Below are 23,393 nucleotides of genomic sequence, written 5' to 3'. Positions count from 1 at the left end.
GTCTCAAACCTTCCATTCTTGGGCAAGGTGATTGAGCGAGTGGTTGCTGAACAACTCCAGGCACGCCTGGAAGAAGCGGACCATTTGGATCCCTTCCAGTCGGGATTCAGGCCTCATCATGGGACTGAAACTGCCTTGGTCGCACTGGTTGATGACCTCCGGCGGGCTAGGGACAAAGGTGAGAGCTGTTTCCTAGTTCTGCTGGATCTCTCAGCGGCGTTTGATACCATTGACCATGACATCCTTCTGGACCGTCTTGAGGGGCTGGGAGCTGGGGGCACTGTCATACAGTGGTTCCGCTCCTTCCTCCTGGGCCGTGTTCAGAAAGTGGTGGTGGGGGATGAGTGTTCAGACCCCTGGGCTCTCACTTGTGGGGTGCCTCAGGGTTCTGTCCTCTCCCCCATGCTTTTCAACATTTACATGCAGCCGCTGGGAGGGATCATCAGGAGGTTTGGGCTGGGTGTTCATCAGTATGCAGATGATACCCAGCTCTACCTCTCTTTTAAATCAGAACCAGTGAAGGCGGTAAAGGTCCTGTGTGAGTGTCTGGAAGCGGTTGGAGGATGGATGGCGGCTAACAGATTGAGGTTGAATCCTGACAAGACAGAAGTACTGTTTTTGGGGGACAGGAGGCGGGCAGGTGTGGAGGATTCCCTGGTCCTGAATGGGGTAACTGTGCCCCTGAAGGACCAGGTGCGCAGCCTGGGAGTCATTTTGGACTCACAGCTGTCCATGGAGGCACAGGTCAAATCTGTATCCAGGGCAGCTGTTTACCAGCTCCATCTGGTACGTAGGCTGAGACCCTATCTGCCTGCAGACTGTCTCGCCAGAGTGGTACATGCTCTGGTTATCTCCCGCTTGGACTACTGCAATGCGCTCTACGTGGGGCTACCTTTGAAGGTGACCCGGAAACTACAACTAATCCAGAATGCGGCAGCTAGACTGGTGACTGGGAGCGGCCGCCGAGACCATATAACACCGGTCTTGAAAGACCTACATTGGCTCCCAGTACGTTTCCGAGCACAATTCAAAGTGTTGGTGCTGACCTTTAAAGCCCTAAATGGCCTCGGTCCAGTATATCTGAAGGAGCGTCTCCTCCCCTATCATTCTGCCCGGACACTGAGGTCCAGCTCCGAGGGCCTTCTGGCGGTTCCCTCACTGCGAGAGGCCAAGTTGCAGGGAACCAGGCAGAGGGCCTTCTCGGTGGTGGCGCCCGCCCTGTGGAATGCCCTCCCATCGGATGTCAAGGCGATGGACAACTACCTGACATTCAGAAGACATCTGAAGGCAGCCCTGTTCAGGGAAGTTTTTAATATGTGATATTTTAGTGTATTTTTCATCTCTGTTGGAAGCCGCCCAGAGTGGCTGGGGAAACCCAGCCAGATGGGCGGGGTACAAATAATAAATTATTATTATTTATTATTATTCTGCCGGTCAACTCTGCCAGTCCCATATATTCTGTCATCTTCATCTGCCATTCTTCCAGGGTGGGTAGATCTGATGTCTTCCAATACTTTGCGATAAGGATCCTTGCTGCTGTAGTAGCATACATAAAAAAAGTTCTATCCTTTTTTAACACCACATGGCTTACCATACCCAGGAGAAAGGCCTCTGGTTTCTTCAGGAAGGTATATTTAAATACCTTTTTCATTTCATTATATATCACACAATATCATTTCCCAGAAAGCCTTAATCCTTGGGCATGTCCACTAGAGGTGAAAAAATGTACCTTCATTTTCTTTACATTTCCAACATTTATTATCTGGTAAGTGGTAAATTTTTGCAAGCTTGACTGGGGTCATGTACCACCTATAGATCATTTTCATAATATTCTCTCTCAAGGCATTACATGCCGTGAATTTCATACCGGTGGTCCACAACCTTTCCCAGTCAGCAAACATAATGTTATGACCAATATCTTGAGCCCACTTAATCATAGCTGATTTAACTGTTTCATCCTGTGTATTCCATTTCAACAGCAAGTTGTACATTTTTGACAAATTCTTAGTATTGGGTTCTAGCAACTCTGTTTCCAGTTTTGATTTTTCCACCTGAAAGCCAATTTTCCTGTCCAACTTAAAGACCTCCAATATTTGATAATAATGAAGCCAGTCTCGCACTTTATCTTTTAGATTCTCAAAACTCTGCAATTTCCACTTATCACCCTCCTGTTCTAAAATTTCACAATATTTTGGCCATTTAACCTCCATATTGAGTTTTTTCAAAGCTTTTGCCTCCATTGGTGACAGCCACCTTGGAGTTTTGTTCTCCAGCAAATCTTTATATTTGATCCAGACATTATATAATGCTTTCCTGACAATATGGTTTTTAAAACCTTTATGCACCTTAACCTTGTCATACCACAAATATGCATGCCATCCAAAAGAATTGTTAAATCCTTCCAAATCCAAAATGTCTGTGTTCTCGAGAAGCAGCCAGTCCTTTAACCAGCAGAAAGCTGCTGATATTTTGGCTAAAAGATTAAAAAGGGTGTTAGTAGAAGAAATTCATAAAGACCAAGCGGGCTTTCTCCCGGGCAGACATTTGTCTGATAATACGAGGAATATAATTTATATTCTAGAAAAATTACAAGTGAATATCAATACTAAGGCAGTTTTGATTTTTGTGGATGCAGAGAAGGCCTTTGACAACATTTCTTGGAGTTTTATGAAGAAGAATCTACAGGGGATGGGGGTAGGTCAAGGTTTTGAAAATGGTATAGGTGCAATTTATTCAGAACAAAAGGCAAAATTAATTGTGAACAATGCAGTGACAGAAGAGTTTAAGATTGAGAAAGGAACGCGACAAGGTTGCCCAATCTCTCCATTGCTTTTTATATCGGTCCTGGAGGTTTTGTTAAATATGATCAGAAAGGACCAATTGGTTAAAGGCATACAAGTGGGTGCTAAACAGTACAAACTGAAAGCATTTGCTGACGATTTAGTATTGACTTTGCAGGAGCCAGAATCTAGTACCAAAAGGGTACTGGAATTGATTCAAAACAAAGATCACCACAGCCAATCACAAACAAACAACCACACCCTAGGCCAACCCCAACCTCTCTCACCACCAAAGGAACACAAGTGAACGGCAGAGAACCGGCACGAGTAACGCTGACACCAAACCCCACATACATTAAGCAAAATAGAAACAGGTTCACCACACTTTCTCATCCTGGTCTTCTTTTATCTTCTTCCAGCTGCCTATGGTTGTGAAGGAGATTTACAACCGTCTCCACCAGATCCCCGACACCCGCACTAAGGAAGTGACACTTTCGGCTATTGTCAGCCTAGCCACCAAGCGCATGCAGCCGGTCGTAGACAGCCTGTTGGACTGTTCGATGGAGTGTGATGAGTAAGTGTCAGAGCTGCCCGAGGTCCCAGCTCACAAAGGACCAACGCCAGTTCTTGTTATATACAAAAGTCTTTATTGAAGTTCAGTTTCGATTCCAAAGCCATGCCACGCAGCTCTACGTCTTGAACTCTAGACCGCTGAAGCTCCGTCTGAATCTTCTCCCCCCAGACACCAGTTTAAGACTCTAGCCTTGCTCCACCTCTTCCTTTGCTCTTTCCTCCTCTGGGTCCGCCTGTCCACTGGGGTCTTACCCTTTCTAGACTCTTCTGACGCTGAGTCCCCTGAGTCTTCCCCCTGCCGACCTGGTTCCCAATCCGGGTTTTCTGCCGTCCCACGCGCCTGTACATTTGAACTTGGCGCGCTCGCCCAGCCGGCAACCTTTCTCCTGACCGTTACACTGCTCCTGTCACTGCTTCCCCCTTCGGGGGGGCTAGCTGGACCTGACTCCCCCTCCGTTCCCTCACTCTCTGATAGAGGCGTGGTCAGCCCGGACTCATCTTCTCTCCCTACTGGAGGAGACGCTGGCCCTGATACATGGGACTCTTCCCCCCCACTACGCTCTGGTGAGGGAACTGGTCCTGATCTCCCGCTGCTGCTTTGGGAGTCCCCGCTGGCCCCTTGCTTCTGGTGCGTCCCCCCTGGGACCCCCCTTGCCCTGGCCATCGGCGCCCCCCTCTGGGAATCTTCTGAATCGCTGGAGAAGCTCATGGAATCTCTCGGGCCACTGTCATACTCCCCTACGCTGCCCTCAGATTCTTGCCCTTCGCTCTCCGTTTCCTCTCTCCCCTGTGCCTCTGCTCCTGAGCCCCTGACAGTAAGTTTTTGTGATGTGAAAATGGGGAGGGGTAGATTTAAGGGGTTTCTTAATTTATATTTATTTATATTGAATTTCGTACTTGCAAAAAATTGTGCTCCGAGTTGTGGTTTCCTTCTTTGCTAATGTATGTGCAATATAAAGAAAATATCAAAGGCCTGACTTTTTTTAAGAAAAGGAAAAAGGAAAAATTCTGTTTTGAAAAATTGCAGAAGTGCCACGGTGATCTGGAAGGCCTTGGTCGCTGATCAGTATTCCAGCGTCAAGCTGCTGAGACCCCTCCTGAAAAGGCTGCAGGATGAAGACCCCAAAGCGGAAGTCACTACCAGGCGACGCAGCACTTCTCAAATGCCAATGGCGGTACGAAACCACTCAGTTTCTCTCTCCTGGATTGTTTTGAATGGGAGCTGGATGGGGCTGGGGGCTTCTTGCTGGGAGGGGGTGCATCTTAATAAGTGGTCCATCCTGTGAGCACCTGCTTTGTATGCAGAAGGGCCCCAGCATATCCATGTCGGGGAGTTCCTTGCCTGAAACCCTGGACAGCCACTGCTAGTCAGTGTAGACAACACTGAGGGAAATGGACCGGGGCTCTGAGTCGCGTCTGAGTCTGAGATCTTGATCTGACGATGACCTCTGCTGAATGCCGTTATCCTGTCCTTGTCCCTCCAGGCTACCAACGCTCTGTGTCATATCCTGTCGTTCCCTGAGGCTGCAGGTATCCTGAAGAGCAAGTTCCACCACCTGCTGTTTGCACTTAGCACTCAGATCTGTTTTGTCCATGAGGCGAGAAGAAGAGGTTCGAGGGCGGCAAGTCTAATCCCGGAGCCCTCTTCGCATCTCGATCCACTGATGTAAGGGACCTGCTAATGCATTTGGGGGGGCCCTCCCTTCTCTCTCTGACCCATAGCGGTGATGGCTCAGCCCTCCCCCAAGAGATAGGCTTCATTTGGACATGGAGGTTCTGCTTAGGTTAGATAGCTAGGAGACCCAGGCTTCCCCAACCCCTGTGCTCTTCAGTCACTTTGGACCACAACTCCCACCAGCCCCAGCCAGCACAACTGGGCTGAAGATGGGAGTTATTGTAGCCCAAAACATCTGAAGGACACTAGGATGGGAGAGGATGTTGGAGACTCTCCCGCATGATGGGCTGATTTGGGCGTGGTGGGACTCACGTGTCATGAAACCTTAAGTCTCCATCACAGCCGAAAGGTTGCCGCTTGTGCTGGAAACATGGGGGAGGCTGCAGGGGGTGATGGTTGGGGTTGGACTGCAAGATGTCAAGGACCTAAAACTCCCCAGATGAACCTACCCAGACCTTGTGCTCATCATCGGAAGCCCCTCTTCACGTGCCCCCTCCACACAAGAAGGGGCCTTTTCTGTAGTGGCTCCCCATTAGTGGGTTGCTCTCCCCAGGGAGGCTTGCCTGGTGCCTTTAGATGCCAGGCAAAAATGGTCCTCTTCAATCATGCCATTGGCTGATTAATCTCCTATGCCCTTTCAACTGCGTTTGTTGGAGGGAGAGGAGTTATTGGTTTGCTTTGGTTCTTGTTTTTATTCTGTATTTTGTGCTTTTTAACTTGCATTTTTATGTTGTGAACTGCCCGGAGATCTACGGGTGAAGGGCAGTATACAAATTTTTAAAATATAATATTCTTATTTCCTTCACTTGACTCAGGACCGCTGTGCAGGCCCTGAAACAACTGATTGGGCGTGTTGAATACCTTGACGATTTTGAGGTTTTGGGGTTGCAAAGCTGCTGGGATATGCTGTCAAGTCCAGAAAGCTTTTTCAAAGGCATTCGTCTTCTGGCAAGGTAAGAAGGTGAAAAGGACTGGCAGGTGAGGCATGAAGAGCAAGGCCTGCTTTCTGGGGAAATGGGGATAAACTTCTTATTTATTTCAGAAAATGTACCATATTGTTCACTCTATAAGACGCACTTTCCCCCTCCTAAAAAGTAAGGGGAAATGTGTGTGCATCTTAGGGAGCGAATGCAGGCGGGAGGCGCCCAGCCGGTAACCTTCCTCCTGACCGTTTCCTCACTTCCTGATGTGGGCGTGACCAAACCTGACTCCTCTCCTCCCGCTGGTGGTGAGAGCCCTGGTCCCGCTTCCTGGGACTCCCCCTCCCCACTGCGCTCCGGTGGGGAAGCTGGTCCTGATTTCCAACTGCTGCTCAGGGACTCCCCGCTGGCCCCTTCCTCCTGGGGCTTCCCCCCTGGAACCCCCCTTGCTCTGGCCACCGGCGCTCCCTTCTGTGAGTCCTCCGATTCGCTGGAGAGGCTTGTGGAATAACTCTTTCCACTGTCACTGCCTGCACCCCCCTCGGACTCCTCCTCCTCACTCTCCATTTGCTCCCCCTCCTGTGCCTCTCCTTCTGAACCCCTGACACTAGCTAACAGGGGTCGCCCTCAAGTTGGCCTCGCCTGTCTTATCTCAACCAGCTTATCCCTCACTATCTGCGAGGAACTTAAATCTTCTCCTTACTTTCTCACTATAAAGATCCACCTTCCAAAGACCAAAAGCCCATGGTTGATAACTACAGTATATCTGCCTCCAGCAATTAATGATTCCGACCGTAATGAAAGGTGGTCTGAACTTTCGTCTTGGCTTCATGATCTTCAAACAACCAACCCAGGACTTCCTCAAATCCTCTTAGGCGACTTTAACGCAAGAATAGGTCCCAACGACGATGCTATATTATCTTCCGCAGCACTCCTGGACAATCCCCTGCAGCCCCCCTGGGGAAACAGATGCTCTCTTGATCCCATAACAAATGCGTCGGGGAGGCTGATGGCCCAATTGGCCATCGAAAACGATCTCTGCATCGCAAATGGCAACGTTACTCCCTTGTCCTCGCAGCAGTTAACGTGCATCTCTTCCCAGGGGACCAGTGTTGTCGACTACATTCTATTGACGCCAGAGCTATTCTCAATTTCTACAAAAATGGAAGTGGCTGAATATTTTGGTGGTGACCACCTTCCATTGACTTTAATGTCAAACCTAATAGAGCCATTCTCAGTCCCCTCAAACTATAGTTCCACCGTACAAAGCTACCCTGTATATAAAACAAAGAAATGGACAAGCCTCAGCTCCTCTCTTGCCCTGGACATACAAAAATCACTTGATATGCCTACAGTTCTTTCTGACTCAATTCCGCCCGCTGACCAATACCGGAAATTAATTGATGCTTTTTCAACAACTTACATAACCATCACCTCGCCTACCCACCAACGCTTCTTCTCTGAATCACCTTGGTTTGACAAGGAATGTAAAGTCCTAAGAAGGCGAATTAGGAAAATGGTCAGAATCATCAAATTTTCCAACGACCCCCAAACCCGTGCAGAGCTTCTAGTTACTAAAAGGACATACAGAAACATGATTCATTGCAAGAAACAGCAACACATCCTTGAGGCTTGGTCCACTCTTCGTTCAGCTGTAGAGAGGCATGACTCCTGCTCCTTTGGGCGCTTAGTTAGGCCTTCGGCACCACTCAATTCAGCCATCCTGATTTCCGCTGACGAATGGATCGCTTATTATTCAGCCAGTTTCGCCTCTCCAAATCATCTTACAGATCACCTTCAATCCCCGTCGGACCTCTGTTCCTGTTCTCTTAGTTCCACCTCCTCAGTAAATTTTACCTCAACCCGCATCTTCAACATCATAATGTCCATGTGTAGGAATAAGGCCCCTGGCCCAGACATGGTCCCGTTGGACCTTTTCCTGACTGATCCTCTTTGGTGGAGTGAACAGCTGACTCCTGTATTCACCGCTATCTCCTCCGCCTTAGACATCCCCGACTCCTGGAGAGAAGCTACAATAGTTCCGATTTTCTTTTTTTTGTATATAAATTTTTATTAAAAAAAAATTTCCATGAAAAACTCCAATCATACCAGTTTACACATCACATATTTTAGCTTATTGGACTTCCCTCAACTTCTCTGACAATCATTCGTGGTTAAAATCCTATCTTCACATTCCTTAGTTTCAATATTGCCATTAGATACTATATTTCTGTCCTTATTTACTTTCTTACAATATTCCTTATATTTTCACAAAGCTTCTTTAAAGCACACTAGCGTTGTACATTCCTCACATACAGTTTTCAAATACTCTGTAAATTTTCTCCAGTCCTCAAAAAACCTATGATCCTTTTGGAATCTAATTTTCCCAGTTAATTTGTCCAGTTCTGCATAATCTGTTAATTTTGTTCTCCATTCTTCCAAAGTCGGTACTTCTTCCTGTTTCCATTTTTGGGCCAACAATGTTCTTGCTGCTGTTATTGCATACTGAAAAAGTTTACAGTCTCTCCTATTTATGTCCGTTCTTGTTATTCCCAGCAGGAAGGTTTCTGGTTTCTTAACAAAGCTATATTTTAGCATTTTCTTTAGTTCATTATATATCATCTCCCAGAACCCCCTTACTTTCTTACAATCCCACCACATATGCATAAATGTACCTTCTTTCTCATTACATTTCCAACATTTATTGCAAGTTTTGTACATTTTTGCTAATTTTACTGGTGTCATATACCACCTATATACCATCTTCATAACATTTTCTTTTAATGTGATACATGCTGTAAACTTCAGGTTTTCATTCCATATTCTTTGCCAATCATCCATTTCTATGTTATATCCTAAATCTTTGGCCCATTGAATCATTACCACTTTTACTTCCTCATCCATTGTATGCCATTCCAACAAAATTTTATACATTTTGGAAATTATCTTACAATCATTATTGACAATTTCTGTTTGAAATTTTGAGTCTTTTTCTTTATACCCTTTTTCTTTCACATCCTTTTTAAACATTTCACTTATTTGATAGTAGTGCAGCCAGTCAAAAACATGTTCTTTTACTTGTTCGTATGGTTTCAATCTCCACTTCCCCCCTTCCTTCACCACCAAATCTCCATAGGTAATCCAATCACTTCTCATATTGGTTTTTTTGACACCTATAACCTCTAATGGGGATAACCAATGTGGAACCCCCATTTCTAATATGTTTTTGTATCTGTCCCAAACTTCCAATAGCGATCTCCGGAAGATATGGTTTTCAAATGATTTGTAACCCTTTTTCTTTTCTTTCCAAAGGTGCGCATGCCATCCAAATCTGTTGTCAAATCCTTCCAAATCCAGGAGCTTTGTATTTTTAAGTTCAATCCATTCTTTTATCCAGCAAAGACATGATGCTTCATAGTATAACTTCAAATCTGGCAGGGCAAAGCCTCCTCTTTCTTTTGCATCTGTTAGTAGTTTATATTTAATTCTCGGCTGGCCGCCTTTCCGATTTTCAAAGGCAGCCAGCCAAACATCCCTAGGAACTATCGCCCCATCAGCTTACTATCTATTCCGGGGAAAATATTTGCCGCTGTCTTACTGGAAGAACTTCTTTCATGGGTCCATGAGAGAAACATTCTACCGCCAGAACAGATTGGCTTCCGGAAGTCAGCATCAACCATGGACCACTGTCTAACTCTTTATCACCTTGCCAGTAAATACACTGCACCAAGGCAAGGCCACCTGTTTGCCGCTTTCATGGACCTGGAGGCCGCCTTTGATTCCATCCCTAGGCAGAGATTATGGTCCAAACTTGCCCATTTGGGAATTGATCCGCACCTCCTTTCCCTAATTATTTCCCTTTATTCAAACACCACAGCTCGCGTTCGAATTGCTCCCAACGGCTACCTTACCACTCCATTCCCAACGGCCAGGGGCGTCCGACAAGGTTGTCTCTTGGCCCCTTTACTGTTTAATCTTTATCTTCATGATGCCCTTTCCCCTTTGAAGCTAGCAACTAAGTACCCTCCTCACTTAGCAGGCCACCCCGTTGCTTCCCTTTTCTATGCGGATGATGCCGTCATCTTATCCAGAACAGCTGCGGACCTAGCAAATGCAGTTAATGCATTTATCACCTATTGTAAGGCGGAAGCTCTTAATATTAATTATAAAAAATCGAAAGTTCTCCACTTCACTCGTTCCCGCAAACTCAAGCTGGAGCCGCTTAAGATCACAGGTGGCTACTTAGAAAAGGTAAAAGCCTCTAAATATCTAGGCTTAATATTTACTTATAATCTCTCCTGGACCATCCATCTACAATCTGCCTCTCTTGCTGCAACCACGACCTCTAATGCCATTGTCCGATTCTATCACCAGAAGGGCGGCAAACACCTTCCAGCAGCAATTCAAATGTTTAATGCCAAAGTTGTCCCTAAACTATTATATGGCTGCGAAGTATGGACTACAGCAATATCAGGTAACCTGGATCGCCCACTTCACATGTTTCTGAGATCTCTTTCCGGTGTCCCAAGATGTGTCTCAGGTGCAGCCCTACGACTTGAGTTCGCCCAGCCCTCAATTGTAAAACGAGCATGGAGTCGAGCCATTTCCTACAGCTCCCACCTACTACCATCAGATGCTCGAATTAGAGGTGGTTTCTCCAATCTGATCCTAAGAGATATTCATAATTCTCCTTGGAAAACTACAATTAATCTCAAATTCCGCTCTCTTCTCAATTTGAACCGCAAAACTGTTTTTAATTTAGAGTGTATTAGCCCGGCGGCCCTACCTCTAATCAAAAAGAAGCTACAGCAACTTGACTTCTCTAACACAGCTTCCCATGCAAGAGGGCCGTGTTCAGGCTTAGCCCTAGCTATTCCACCCCCTGAAGGGATCCCTCTATACTGCTTTACAATTCCTTCGGAGGCTAAACGAAGGGCCTTTACCTGTGCCCGTCTCAACTGTTTTCCTACAGCAGTTCTGTCGGGTCGTTACTCCAGAGTTCCCATCGCAAATAGAACATGCTCCTGCAATGACACGGCTCTGGAGACTATGGAACATGTAATGCTCTTCTGTCCCAACTGGACAGATGAAAGATCTCGGTTTCTAACTCCTCTCGTGAACAAGCTTCATCTCCCAATCCAGCCTTGGATAGTGTCCCTTCTTCTGCAGGATTCTGACTGTTGGATTACCGAGATGACAGCTAATTTCCTGCTTAGTGTGATGAAGAGGAAAGCGGCACCAACTCCTTCCTCAATACCACAGATGTAGTCGATACGCCGCACAATCGAACCTGTTTTTTGTATTCTCTGTCACTTGATGTTTTAAATCTCCCGTTACCTTTGTTATCCCCATTTTCTCAAAGTATTCGCCCAGGACGACATACACTTTTATCTCCCCACCCCCATTTTATGTTGTTATTTCTATGTATATTATGCTATGGCCGCATGGCTAATGCAATAAAATCATTGTTGTTGTCTGTTACTCTTATGTTTCAGGACCTTGTTCAGCTCCTCAACAGAACAGTACAAGAGGATTGCCCGACTGGCTCGGGAATATATGTGCTGTCCGAACAACAAGAAGAGAGCCATTGGCATGGCGTTTTACTTGGAGGTAGGAACTGGAAACAGGGAATGCCTGTTCTAATGTTTCTAATGGTTTCTTTATTCCTCACAATTTAACTGTCAAATGTTCTTTAGTATTTACACATTTTTTATTTAATTGTACAACTTCAGCTGCATTCACTGCTATCATGTCTAATATATATGGACAGTGTTTTTTTGATAGAAGATGAATGTATACATAATAAAAGATGCACTTACAGTGGCTTTGCTCCAACTTAGGGGATGTCCGACTCTGATACAGACACTTCCGTGACCTAGCGCGCAAGTTACTGCAGGCAGCAATCATACAGGTATTCCGTTAATGGATGAGCAAGTCTTCACCTTTGGAAGGCTAAGATTTTTCTTAAAATTACATTTTTATATGTACTATTGGAAACACCTTAAAGCTGGTATAAGTTCATATGTATTTATTTTTACCTGCTTTAAAGATTGATTTTTGTATGTCTGCTGGTTTATTATATATCTTTTTTCCTCTTTGTTCCACTATGTATCGGGGTGGGGAGACATAATAATAATGTCAGGGGCTCAGGAGCAGAGACACAGGGGAGAGAGGAAACGGAGAGCAAGGGGGAGGAATCTGAGGGCAGCGTGGGATAGTATGACAGTGGGCCAAGAGATTCCGTGAGCTTCTCCAGTGATTCAGAGGATTCCCAAAGGGGGGCGCCGATAGCCAGAGCAAGGGGGGTGCCAGGGGGGACACACCAGGAACAAGGGGCCAGCGGGGACTCCCAAAGCAGCAGTTGGAGATCAGGGCCAGCTTCCCCACCAGAGCGTAGTGGGGGGGAAGAATCGCAGGCTTCAGGGCCAGCATCTCCTCCAGGAGGGGGAGAAGAGGAGTTAGGGCTGACCACGCCTCCATCGGAGAGCGAGGGAACGGTCAGGAGGAAGATTGCCGGCTGGGCGCGCGTGCCAAGTTCAAATGTACAGGCGAGCGGCACAGCAGGTAGCCCGGACAGGGAACCAGGTCCTAAAGCCCGCTGGAGGGTGGGGGATGAATCAGGGGATTCAGCGTCAGAGGAGTCCAGAAAGGGGGAGACCCCAGCGGACAGGAGGACCCAGAGGAGGAAGGAGCAAAGGAAGAGGTGGAGCAGGGCTAGAGTCTTAAACTGGTGTCGAGGGGGAGGAGACTCAGACGGAGCTTCGGCGGTCTAGAGTTTAAGACGTAGAGCTGCACGCCATGGCTTTGAAATAGAAACTGAACTTCAATAAAGACTTTTGTATATAACAAGAACTGGCGTTGGTCCTTTGTGAGCTGGGACCTCGGGCAGCCCTGACAAATAATAATAATAATAATAATAATAATAATAATAATAATAATAATAATAACAGCAGCAGCAGCAGCAACAACAACAACAACAACAACAACAATAATTCTTTGCTCGTCCAAATAAGCTTTTTTCATATATTTATTGAGGCCACTGAGTCTTCTCCAGTTTCAAACGTCATCTCATGCTCTTTATGAGCCAAGTCCAAACCCTCCTGCAGTTCAGACCCAGCTTAGGATGTGTTTGGTTCAGCATGATTCCAACCAGCTCATACTCTTTCCTTCACTTTCCCACCAAAATGTACCTGACTGTGAGAGCAGAGGTGAATTAGATTGGGAGGGCCATGCCCAGCCCTAGAGGTTGGAAGGTGGGGTCCAGGCCAACCAGAAACCAGCAGAGAACTCCATAGTTCCAAATGGAAGCACCAGCCCAGCTTCTGCTGCAGCCATGTTGGGATGAGAAGGGGCAGGAGGGGACATGCGTGGCTGGGTGCTTCTTGCTGGAGACCATTGAACTGAAGTGAGCTGCTTTGGGGGCCAACCTGAATCAATCCCAAAATAACCCGTTCAAGAGGTGCTTTTTAGAAACTGAGCTCACACTAAAACTGTAAAACCATGAAAATATATGCTTATGAAATACATGATATTTGTTGTCTGATAAGGGGGGGCGGGGGCGGCAGCTCTATACTTTCCATTGGTCACAACAAGCCTAGGGGTCAAAACAAAGCACCACCATCTCAGGTGAATATCAGGATTGAGTCCATTGCTCAACTTTATCTGGTGTCACTTAGGCTCTGCCAGTGAGACCACTTGTGCTGCTGCCGCTGCCCTGTCTGGCTGTCAAAGCCTCAACGACCTGCGCTGCTGCTGCAGCACCTTCTGACGGTCAAAGCCTCGATGACCTGCGCTGCTCCGGCTGCCCTGCCTGGCTGTCAAAGCCTCGACAACCTGCGCTGCTGCCTCTTCCTTTTCTGGCTGTCAAAGCCTCGAAGATCTGCGCTGCTGCCGAAGCCCCTTCTGGCTGTCAAAGCCTCAATGATCTGCGCTGCTGCCGCTGCCCCTTCTGGCTGTCAAAGACTCAATGATCTGCGCTGCTGCCTCTTCCTTTTCTGGCTGTCAAAATACTCGACGACCTCCGCTGTTGCCGCTTCCCCTTCTGGCTGTCAAAGCCTCAACGACCTGTGCTGCTGCCGCTGCCCCTTCTGGCTGTCAAAGCCTCGACGATCTGCGCTGCTGCCTATGCCTCTTCTGGCTGTCAAAGCCTCGATGACCTGCACTGCTGCCTCCGCCTCTTCTGGCTGTCAAAGCCTTGACGACCTGGGCTGCTGCCGCTGCCCCTTCTGGCTGTCAGAGCCTCAACAATATGCGTTGCTGCCTCTGCCCCTTTTGGCTGTCAAAGCCTCAATGATCTGCGCTGCTGCCATAGCCCCTTCTGGCTGTCAGAGCCTCAATGATATGCGCTGCTGCCTCTGCCTCTTCTGGCTGTCAAAGCCTCAACGACCTCTGTTGCTGCCGCTGCCCCTTCTGGCTGTCAAAGCCTCAACGATCTGCGCTGCTGCATCTGCCTCTTCTGGCTGTCAAAGCCTTAATGAACTGTCCTGCTGCCGCTGCCTCTTCTGGCTGTCAAAGCCTCAACGATCTGCGCTGCTGCCTCTGCCTCTTCTGGCTGTCAAAGCCTTGATGACCTGCGCTGGTGATGCTGACGCTTCTGGCTGTCAAAGCCTCACTGACCTTTGCTGCTGCCTCTGACTCTTCTGGCTGTCAAAGCCTCGATGACCTGCGCTGCTGACGCTGACGCTTCTGACTGTCAAAGCCTCGATGACCTGCACTGCTGCTTCTGCCCCTTCTGGCTGTCAAAGCCTTGACGACCTGCGCTGCTGCCGCAGCCCCTTCTTACTATCAAAGCCCAGACAACCTGTGCTGCCTCCTCTGCCCCTTCTGGCTGTCAAAGCCTCGACAACCTGTGCTGCTGCCTCTGCTTCTTCTGACTGTCAAAGCCTCGATGACCTGCGCTGCTGCCTCTGCCTCTTCTGGCTGTCAAAGACTTGACAAGCTGCGCTGCTGCGACTGCCCCTTCTGGCTGCCAAAGCCTCAACGACCTGCTCTGCTACCGCAGCCCCTTCTGGCTGTCAAAGCCTCAATGACCTTTGCTGCTGCCTCTACCTCTTCTGGCTGTCAAAGACTCGACAACCTGCGCTGCTGCCCCTGCCTCTTCTGGCTGTCAAAGCCTTAATGAACTGCCCTGCTGCCTCTGCCTCTTCTGGCTGTAAAAGAGTCAACGATCTGCGCTGCTGCCTCTGCCTCTTCTGGCTGTCAAAGCCTTGAAGACCTGCCCTGCTTCCTCCGCCTCTTCTGGCTGTCAAAGCCTCGACGACCTGCGCTGGTGACGCTAACGTTTCTGGCTGTCAAAGCCTCGATGACCTGCACTGCTGCCTCCGCCTCTTCTGGCTGTCAAAGCCTCGACGACCTCTGTTGCTGCCGCTGCCCCTTCTGGCTGTCAAAGCTTCAATGATCTGTGCTGCTGCCTCTGCCTCTTCTGGCTGTCAAAGCCTCAACGACCTGCACTGCTGGCTCTTCCTTTTCTGGCTGTCAAAGTCTCGACAACCTGCGCTGCCGCCGCTGCCCCTTCGGGCTGTCGAAGCCTCAACGACCTGCGCTGCTGCCGCTGCCCCTTCTGGCTGTCAAAGCCTCAACGACCTACGCTGCTGCCACTGCCCCTTCTGGCTGTCAAAGCCTCGACGATCTGCGCTGCTGCCACGGCCCCTTCTACCTGTCAAAGCCTCAACGACCTACGCTGCTGCCTCCGTCTCTTCTTGCTGTCAAAGCCTCAACGACCTGTGCTGCTGCCACAGCCCCTTCTGGCTGTCAGAGCCTCAACAGTATGCGTTGCTGCCTCTGCCCCTTTTGGCTGTCAAAGCCTCAACGATCTGCACTGCTGCCATAGCCCCTTCTGGCTGTCAGAGCCCCAATGATATGCGCTGCTGCCTCTGCTTCTTCTGGCTGTCAAAGCCTCGACGACCTCTGTTGCTGCCGCTGCCCCTTCTGGCTGTCAAAGCGTCAACGATCTGTGCTGCTGCCTCTGCCTCTTCTGGCTGTCAAAGCCTTAATGAACTGTCCTGCTGCCGCTGCCCCTTCTGGCTGTCAAAGCCTCAACGATCTGCGCTGCTGCCTCTGCCTCTTCTGGCTGTCAAAGCCTTGATGACCTGCGCTGGTGACGCTGATGCTTCTGGCTGTCAAAGCCTCACTGACCTTTGCTGCTGCCTCTGACATTTCTGGCTGTCAAAACCTCGACGACCTGTGCTGCTGCCTCTTCCTTTTCTGGCTGTCAAAGCCTCGATGACCTGCGCTGCTGACGCTGACGCTTCTGACTGTCAAAGCCTCGATGACCTGCACTGCTGCTTCTGCCCCTTCTGGCTGTCAAAGGCTCCACCACCTGCGCTGCTGCTGCTGTGCCTTCTGGCTGTCAAAGCCTTGACGACCTGCGCTGCTGCCGCAGCCCCTTCTTGCTATCAAAGCCTCGACAACCTGTGCTGCCGCCTCTGCCCCTTCTGGCTGTCAAAGCCTCGACAACCTGTGCTGCTGCCTCTGCTTCTTCTGACTGTCAAAGCCTCGATGACCTGCGCTGCTGCCTCTGCCTCTTCTGGCTGTCAAAGACTTGACAAGCTGCGCTGCTGCGACTGCCCCTTCTGGCTGTCAAAGCCTCAACGACCTGCTCTGCTACCGCAGCCCCTTCTGGCTGTCAAAGCCTCAATGACCTTTGCTGCTGCCTCTGGCTCTTCTGGATGTCAAAACTTCAACGACCTGTTCTGCTGCCTCTGCCTCTTCTGGCTGTCAAAGACTCGACAACCTGCGCTGCTGCCTCTGCCTCTTCTGGCTGTCAAAGCCTCGACGACCTCTGTTGCTGCCGCTGCCCATTCTGGCTGTCAAAGCTTCAACGATCTGCGCTGCTGCCTCTGCCTCTTCTGGCTGTCAAAGCCTTAATGAACTGTCCTGCTGCCTCTGCCTCTTCTGGCTGTCAAAGCCTTGATGACCTGCCCTGCTTCCTCCACCTCTTCTGGCTGTCAAAGCCTCGACGATCTGTGCTGCTGCCTCTGCCTCTTCTGGCTGTCAAAGCCTCGATGACCTGCGCTGGTGACGCTAACGTTTCTGGCTGTCAAAGCCTCGATGACCTGCACTGCTGCCTCCGCCTCTTCTGGCTGTCATAGCCTCAACGACCAGTGCTGCTGCTGCCTCTGCCTCTTCTGGCTGTCAAAGCCTCGACGACCTCTGTTGCTGCCGCTGCCCATTCTGGCTGTCAAAGCTTCAACGATCTGCGCTTCTGCCTCTGCCTCTTCTGGCTGTCAAAGCCTTAATGAACTGTCCTGCTGCCTCTGCCTCTTCTGGCTGTCAAAGAGTCAACGATCTGCGCTGCTGCCTCTGCCTCTTCTGGCTGTCAAAGCCTTGATGACCTGCCCTGCTTCCTCCACCTCTTCTGGCTGTCAAAGCCTCGACGATCTGTGCTGCTGCCTCTGCCTCTTCTGGCTGTCAAAGCCTCGATGACCTGCGCTGGTGACGCTAACGTTTCTGGCTGTCAAAGCCTCGATGACCTGCACTGCTGCCTCCGCCTCTTCTGGCTGTCATAGCCTCAACGACCAGTGCTGCTGCTGCTGCTGCCTCTTCTGGCTGTCATAGCCTCGACGACCTCTGTTGCTGCCGCTGCCCCTTCTGGCTGTCAAAGCCTTAATGATCTGCGCTGCTGCCTCTGCCTCTTCTGGCTGTCAAAGCCTTAATGAACTGTCCTGCTGCCTCTGCCTCTTCTGGCTGTCAAAGAGTCAACGACCTGTGCTGCTGCCGCTGCCTCTTCTGGCTGTCAAAGCCTTGACGACCAGTGCTGCTGCTGCTGCCTCTTCTGGGTGTCAAAGCCATGACGACCTGTGCTCCTGCCTCTTCCTCTTCTGGCTGTCAAAGCCTTGATGACCTACGGTGGTGACGCTGACGCTTCTGGCTGTCAAAGCCTCGACGATCTGCGCTGCTGCCTCTGCCTCTTCTGGCTGTCAAAGCCTCGAAGACCTTCGCTGGTGACGCTGACGTTTCTGGCTGTCAAAGCCTTGATGACCTGCACTGCTGCCTCCGCCTCTTCTAGCTGTCAAAGCCTTGACAACCTGCGCTGCTGCTGCTTCCTCTTCTGGCTGTCAAAGCCATGACGACCTGTGCTCCTGCCTCTTCCTCTTCTGGCTGTCAAAGCCTTGATGACCTCTGTTGCTGCCGCTGCCCCTTCTGGCTGTCAAAGCCTCGACGATCTGCGCTGCTGCCTCTGCCTCTTCTGGCTGTCAAAGCCTCGATGACCTGTGCTGGTGACGCTGACATTTCTGGCTGTCAAAGCCTCGATGACCTGCACTGCTGCCTCCGCCTCTTCTGGCTGTCAAAGCCTTGACGACCAGTGCTGCTGCTGCTGCCTCTTCTGGGTGTCAAAGCCATGACGACCTGTGCTCCTGCCTCTTCCTCTTCTGGCTGTCAAAGCCTTGATGACCTACGGTGGTGACGCTGACGCTTCTGGCTGTCAAAGCCTCGACGATCTGCGCTGCTGCCTCTGCCTCTTCTGGCTGTCAAAGCCTCGAAGACCTTCGCTGGTGACGCTGACGTTTCTGGCTGTCAAAGCCTTGATGACCTGCACTGCTGCTTCTGCCCCTTCTGGCTGTCAAAGGCTCCACCACCTGCGCTGCTGCTGCTGTGCCTTCTGGCTGTCAAAGCCTTGACGACCTGCGCTGCTGCCGCAGCCCCTTCTTGCTATCAAAGCCTCGACAACCTGTGCTGCCGCCTCTGCCCCTTCTGGCTGTCAAAGCCTCGACAACCTGTGCTGCTGCCTCTGCTTCTTCTGACTGTCAAAGCCTCGATGACCTGCGCTGCTGCCTCTGCCTATTCTGGCTGTCAAAGACTTGACAAGCTGCGCTGCTGCGACTGCCCCTTCTGGCTGTCAAAGCCTCAACGACCTGCTCTGCTACCGCAGCCCCTTCTGGCTGTCAAAGCCTCAATGACCTTTGCTGCTGCCTCTGCCTCTTCTGGATGTCAAAACTTCAACGACCTGTTCTGCTGCCTCTGCCTCTTCTGGCTGTCAAAGACTCGACAACCTGCGCTGCTGCCTCTGCCTCTTCTGGCTGTCAAAGCCATGACGACCTGTGCTCCTGCCTCTTCCTCTTCTGGCTGTCAAAGCCTTGATGACCTACGGTGGTGACGCTGACGCTTCTGGCTGTCAAAGCCTCGAAGACCTTCGCTGGTGACGCTGACGTTTCTGGCTGTCAAAGCCTTGATGACCTGCACTGCTGCCTCCGCCTCTTCTGGCTGTCAAAGCCTTGACAACCTGCGCTGCTGCTTCTTCCTCTTCTGGCTGTCAAAGCCATGACGACCTGTGCTCCTGCCTCTTCCTCTTCTGGCTGTCAAAGCCTTGATGACCTGCTCTGATGTCTATGCCCTTTCTGGCGGTCAAAGCCTCGACAATCTGCACTGCTGCTGCTGCCTCTTCTGGCTGTCAAAGCCTAAATGAACTGTGCTGCTGCCGCAGCCCTGTCTGGCTGTCAAAGCCTCGACGATCTGCGCTGCTGCCTCTGCCTCTTCTAGCTGTCAAAGCCTCAATGACCTGCGCTGCTGCCGCTGTCCCGCCTGGCTGTCAAAGCCTCAATGACCTGCGCTGTTGCTGCAGGCCCTTCTGGCCGTCAAAGCCTCGATGACCTGTGCTGCTGCCTCTGCCTCTTCTGTCTGTCAAAGCCTCGTCAACCTGTGCTGCTGCCTCTTCCTTTTCTGGCTGTCAAAGCGTCAATGACCTGCGCTGCTGCCGCAGCCCCGTCTGGCTGTCAAAACTTCAACGACCTGTTCTGCTGCCTCTGCCTCTTCTGGCTGTCAAAGACTCGACAACCTGCGCTGCTGCCTCTGCCTCTTCTGGCTGTCAAAGCCTCGACGACCTCTTTTGCTGCCGCTGCCCATTCTGGCTGTCAAAGCTTCAACGATCTGCGCTGCTGCCTCTGCCTCTTCTGGCTGTCAAAGCCTTAATGAACTGTCCTGCTGCCTCTGCCTCTTCTGGCTGTCAAAGAGTCAACGATCTGCGCTGCTGCCTCTGCCTCTTCTGGCTGTCAAAGCCTTGATGACCTGCCCTGCTTCCTCCACCTCTTCTGGCTGTCAAAGCCTCGACGATCTGTGCTGCTGCCTCTGCCTCTTCTGGCTGTCAAAGCCTCGATGACCTGCGCTGGTGACGCTAACGTTTCTGGCTGTCAAAGCCTCGATGACCTGCACTGCTGCCTCCGCCTCTTCTGGCTGTCATAGCCTCAACGACCAGTGCTGCTGCTGCTGCTGCCTCTTCTGGCTGTCATAGCCTCGACGACCTCTGTTGCTGCCGCTGCCCCTTCTGGCTGTCAAAGCCTTAATGAACTGTCCTGCTGCCTCTGCCTCTTCTGGCTGTCAAAGAGTCAACGATCTGCGCTGCTGCCTCTGCCTCTTCTGGCTGTCAAAGAGTCAACGACCTGTGCTGCTGCCGCTGCCTCTTCTGCCTGTCAAAGCCTTGACGACCAGTGCTGCTGCTGCTGCCTCTTCTGGGTGTCAAAGCCATGACGACATGTGCTCCTGCCTCTTCCTCTTCTGGCTGTCAAAGCCTTGATGACCTCTGTTGCTGCTGCTGCCCCTTCTGGCTGTCAAAGCCTCGACGATCTGCGCTGCTGCCTCTGCCTCTTCTGGCTGTCAAAGCCTCGATGACCTGTGCTGGTGACGCTGACATTTCTGGCTGTCAAAGCCTCGATGACCTGCACTGCTGCCTCCGCCTCTTCTGGCTGTCAAAGCCTTGACGACCAGTGCTGCTGCTGCTGCCTCTTCTGGGTGTCAAAGCCATGACGACCTGTGCTCCTGCCTCTTCCTCTTCTGGCTGTCAAAGCCTTGATGACCTACGGTGGTGACGCTGACGCTTCTGGCTGTCAAAGCCTCGATGACCTGCGCTGGTGATGCTGACGTTTCTGGCTGTCAAAGCCTCGATGACCTGCGCTGCTTCCTCCGCCTCTTCTGGCTGTCAAAGCCTCGACGATCTGCGCTGCTGCCTCTGCCTCTTCTGGCTGTCAAAGCCTCGAAGACCTGCGCTGGTGACGCTGACGTTTCTGGCTGTCAAAGCCTTGATGACCTGCACTGCTGCCTCCGCCTCTTCTGGCTGTCAAAGCCTTGACAACCTGCGCTGCTGCTTCTTCCTCTTCTGGCTGTCAAAGCCATGACGACCTGTGCTCCTGCCTCTTCCTCTTCTGGCTGTCAAAGCCTTGATGACCTGCTCTGATGTCTATGCCCTTTCTGGCGGTCAAAGCCTCGACAATCTGCACTGCTGCTGCTGCCTCTTCTGGCTGTCAAAGCCTAAATGAACTGTGCTGCTGCCGCAGCCCTGTCTGGCTGTCAAAGCCTCGACGATCTGCGCTGCTGCCTCTGCCTCTTCTAGCTGTCAAAGCCTCGATGACCTGCGCTGCTGACGCGGCCCCTTCTGGCTGTCAAAGCCTCAATGACCTGCGCTGCTGCCGCTGCCCCGCCTGGCTGTCAAAGCCTCAATGACCTGCGCTGTTGCTGCAGGCCCTTCTGGCCGTCAAAGCCTCGATGACCTGTGCTGCTGCCTCTGCCTCTTCTGTCTGTCAAAGCCTCGTCAACCTGTGCTGCTGCCTCTTCCTTTTCTGGCTGTCAAAGCGTCAATGACCTGCGCTGCTGCCGCAGCCCCGTCTGGCTGTCAAAGCCTCGATGACCTGCGCTGCTGCCTCTGCCTCTTCTGGCTGTCAAAGCCTCGATGACCTGCGCTGTTGCTGCAGGCCCTTCTGGCGGTCAAAGCCTCGATGACCTGCGCTGCTGCCTCTGCCTTTTCTGACTGTCAAAGCCTTGAGGACCTGTTCTACTGCCTCCGCCTCTTCTGGCTGTCAAAGCCACGACGACCTGCGCTGTTGCCTCTGCCTCTTCTGGCTGTCAAAGACTCGACAACCTGCGGTAATGTCTTTGCCCCTTCTGGCTGTTAAATCCTCGATGGCCTGTGCTGCTTCCCCAGCCCCTTCTGGCGGTCAAAGCCTCAATGACCTGCGCTGCTGCCTCTGCCTCTTCTGGCTGTCAAAGCCTCGATGACCTGCACTGTTGCTGCAGGCCCTTCTGGTGGTCAAAGCCTCGATGACCTGCGCTGCTGCCTCTGCCTTTTCTGTCCGTCAAAGCCTTGAGGACCTGTTCTACTGCCTCCGCCTCTTCTGGCTGTCAAAGCAACGACGACCTGCGCTGCTGCCTCTGCCTCTTCTGGCTGTCAAAGACTTGACAACCTGCGGTGATGTCTTTGCCCCTTCTGGCTGTTAAATCCTCGATGGCCTGTGCTGCTTCCACAGCCCCTTCTGGCGGTCAAAGCCTTGATGACCTGCGCAGCTTCTTCTGCCTCTTCTGGCTGTCAAAGACTCAACGACCTGCGCTGATGTCTCTGCCCCTTCTGGCTGTCAAAGCCTCAATGTCCTGCGCTTCTTCCGCAGCCCTTTCTGGCGGTCAAAGCCTCAACGATCTGCGCTGCTGCCTCTGGCCTCTTCTGGCTGTCAAAGCCTCGACAACCTGTGCTGCTGCCTCTGCCGCTTCTGGCTGTCAAAGCCTTGATGACCTGTGATGCTGCCTCTTCCTTTTCTTGGTGTCATGGCCTTGATGACCTGCGCTGCTGCCGCAGCCCCTTCTAGCTGTCAAAGCCTCAACGATCTGCGCTGCCGCTGCTGCCCCTTCTGGCTGTCAAGCCTCGACGATATGCGCTGCTGCCTCTGCCTCTGCCTCTTCTGCCTGTCAAAGCCTCGATGTCCTGCGCTTCTTCCGCTGCCCCTTCTGGCTGTTAAAGCCTCAACGATATGCGCTGCTGCCTCTGCCTCTTCTGGCTGTCAAAGCCTTAATGAACTGTGCTGCTGCCGCTGCCCCTTCTCACTGTCAAAGCCTCGACGGCCTGCACTGCTGCCGCTGCCCCTTCTGGCTGTCAAAGCCTCGATGACCTGCGCTGCTGCCGCAGCCCCTTCTGACTGGGAATCTGGAGACCCGTTAAAAATCACAGGCGGGTTAAACCTGTGAACGTGGGATTCGGCGGGCACCCTTTGCACCTCCCCTACTCACGGGGAAACCCGGTTTCAGGTATCCGGAGCCACGTGGGGTGAGCGGCACGGTGCCTCGAATCGACTGCTTCTTCCACGGAGCGAAGCCACTATGCTGTTGCCCGAGAGCGCTGACTTTTTTCTTGTGGACAATTTGACTTTAAAGCAACTACCCATGAGTAGAGCTGAAGCAGGAGAATTGAATTTTTAAACGTCTAATTTGGTATCGAAACGGGGAGGTTCAACACAGGAAGTCCGCCTTCCCCTTTTGTAAATAGACTGAAGCAACGAGGCTGCAAGCTGAAGTCTTCGAAAGCCTATCGTAAAGGACTAAATTTCCATTGGTAAAAAACATTAAACTCCTCTTGGAGGCCGGAGAAGGGGGGAGGGAGTTTTGGACGGAGCATGTCTGCAGGAGAGAGTGAAGAGAGTTAAAATACCACTGCTCCGACCCTGGAAACGGGCTGGTAGCAGGACTGACGTT

General features: G+C 51.2%; 1 protein-coding gene and 1 long non-coding RNA gene across 2 annotated transcripts in view; both read left to right on the top strand.

The window, feature by feature from the left end:
• Positions 1-3,358, top strand: part of LOC309351798 (maestro heat-like repeat-containing protein family member 7) — a gene marked incomplete at its 3' end in the record, with an annotated part of 34,312 nt that extends 30,954 nt beyond the window's left edge. The window contains exon 6 of the mRNA XM_081879764.1: positions 3,200-3,358. Within this exon, the coding sequence (XP_081735890.1) occupies positions 3,200-3,358 (159 nt within the window). The remainder of the gene's footprint in view (positions 1-3,199) is intronic.
• A 1,396-nt stretch (positions 3,359-4,754) lies between these two features.
• On the top strand, positions 4,755-12,034 carry LOC309337746. Its single transcript, XR_014154530.1, has 3 exons — positions 4,755-5,019; positions 5,844-5,981; positions 11,444-12,034. It is a non-coding gene; the product is annotated as an uncharacterized lncRNA (long non-coding RNA).
• Positions 12,035-23,393: the final 11,359 nt, after the last annotated feature.

Source organism: Podarcis erhardii, assembly GCF_964252035.2.
Source record: "Podarcis erhardii genome assembly, chromosome: 1".
NCBI lineage: Eukaryota > Metazoa > Chordata > Lepidosauria > Squamata > Lacertidae > Podarcis > Podarcis erhardii.
Note: the sequence above shows the minus strand (reverse complement) of the source record. Positions and strands in the feature narration are given on the sequence as shown.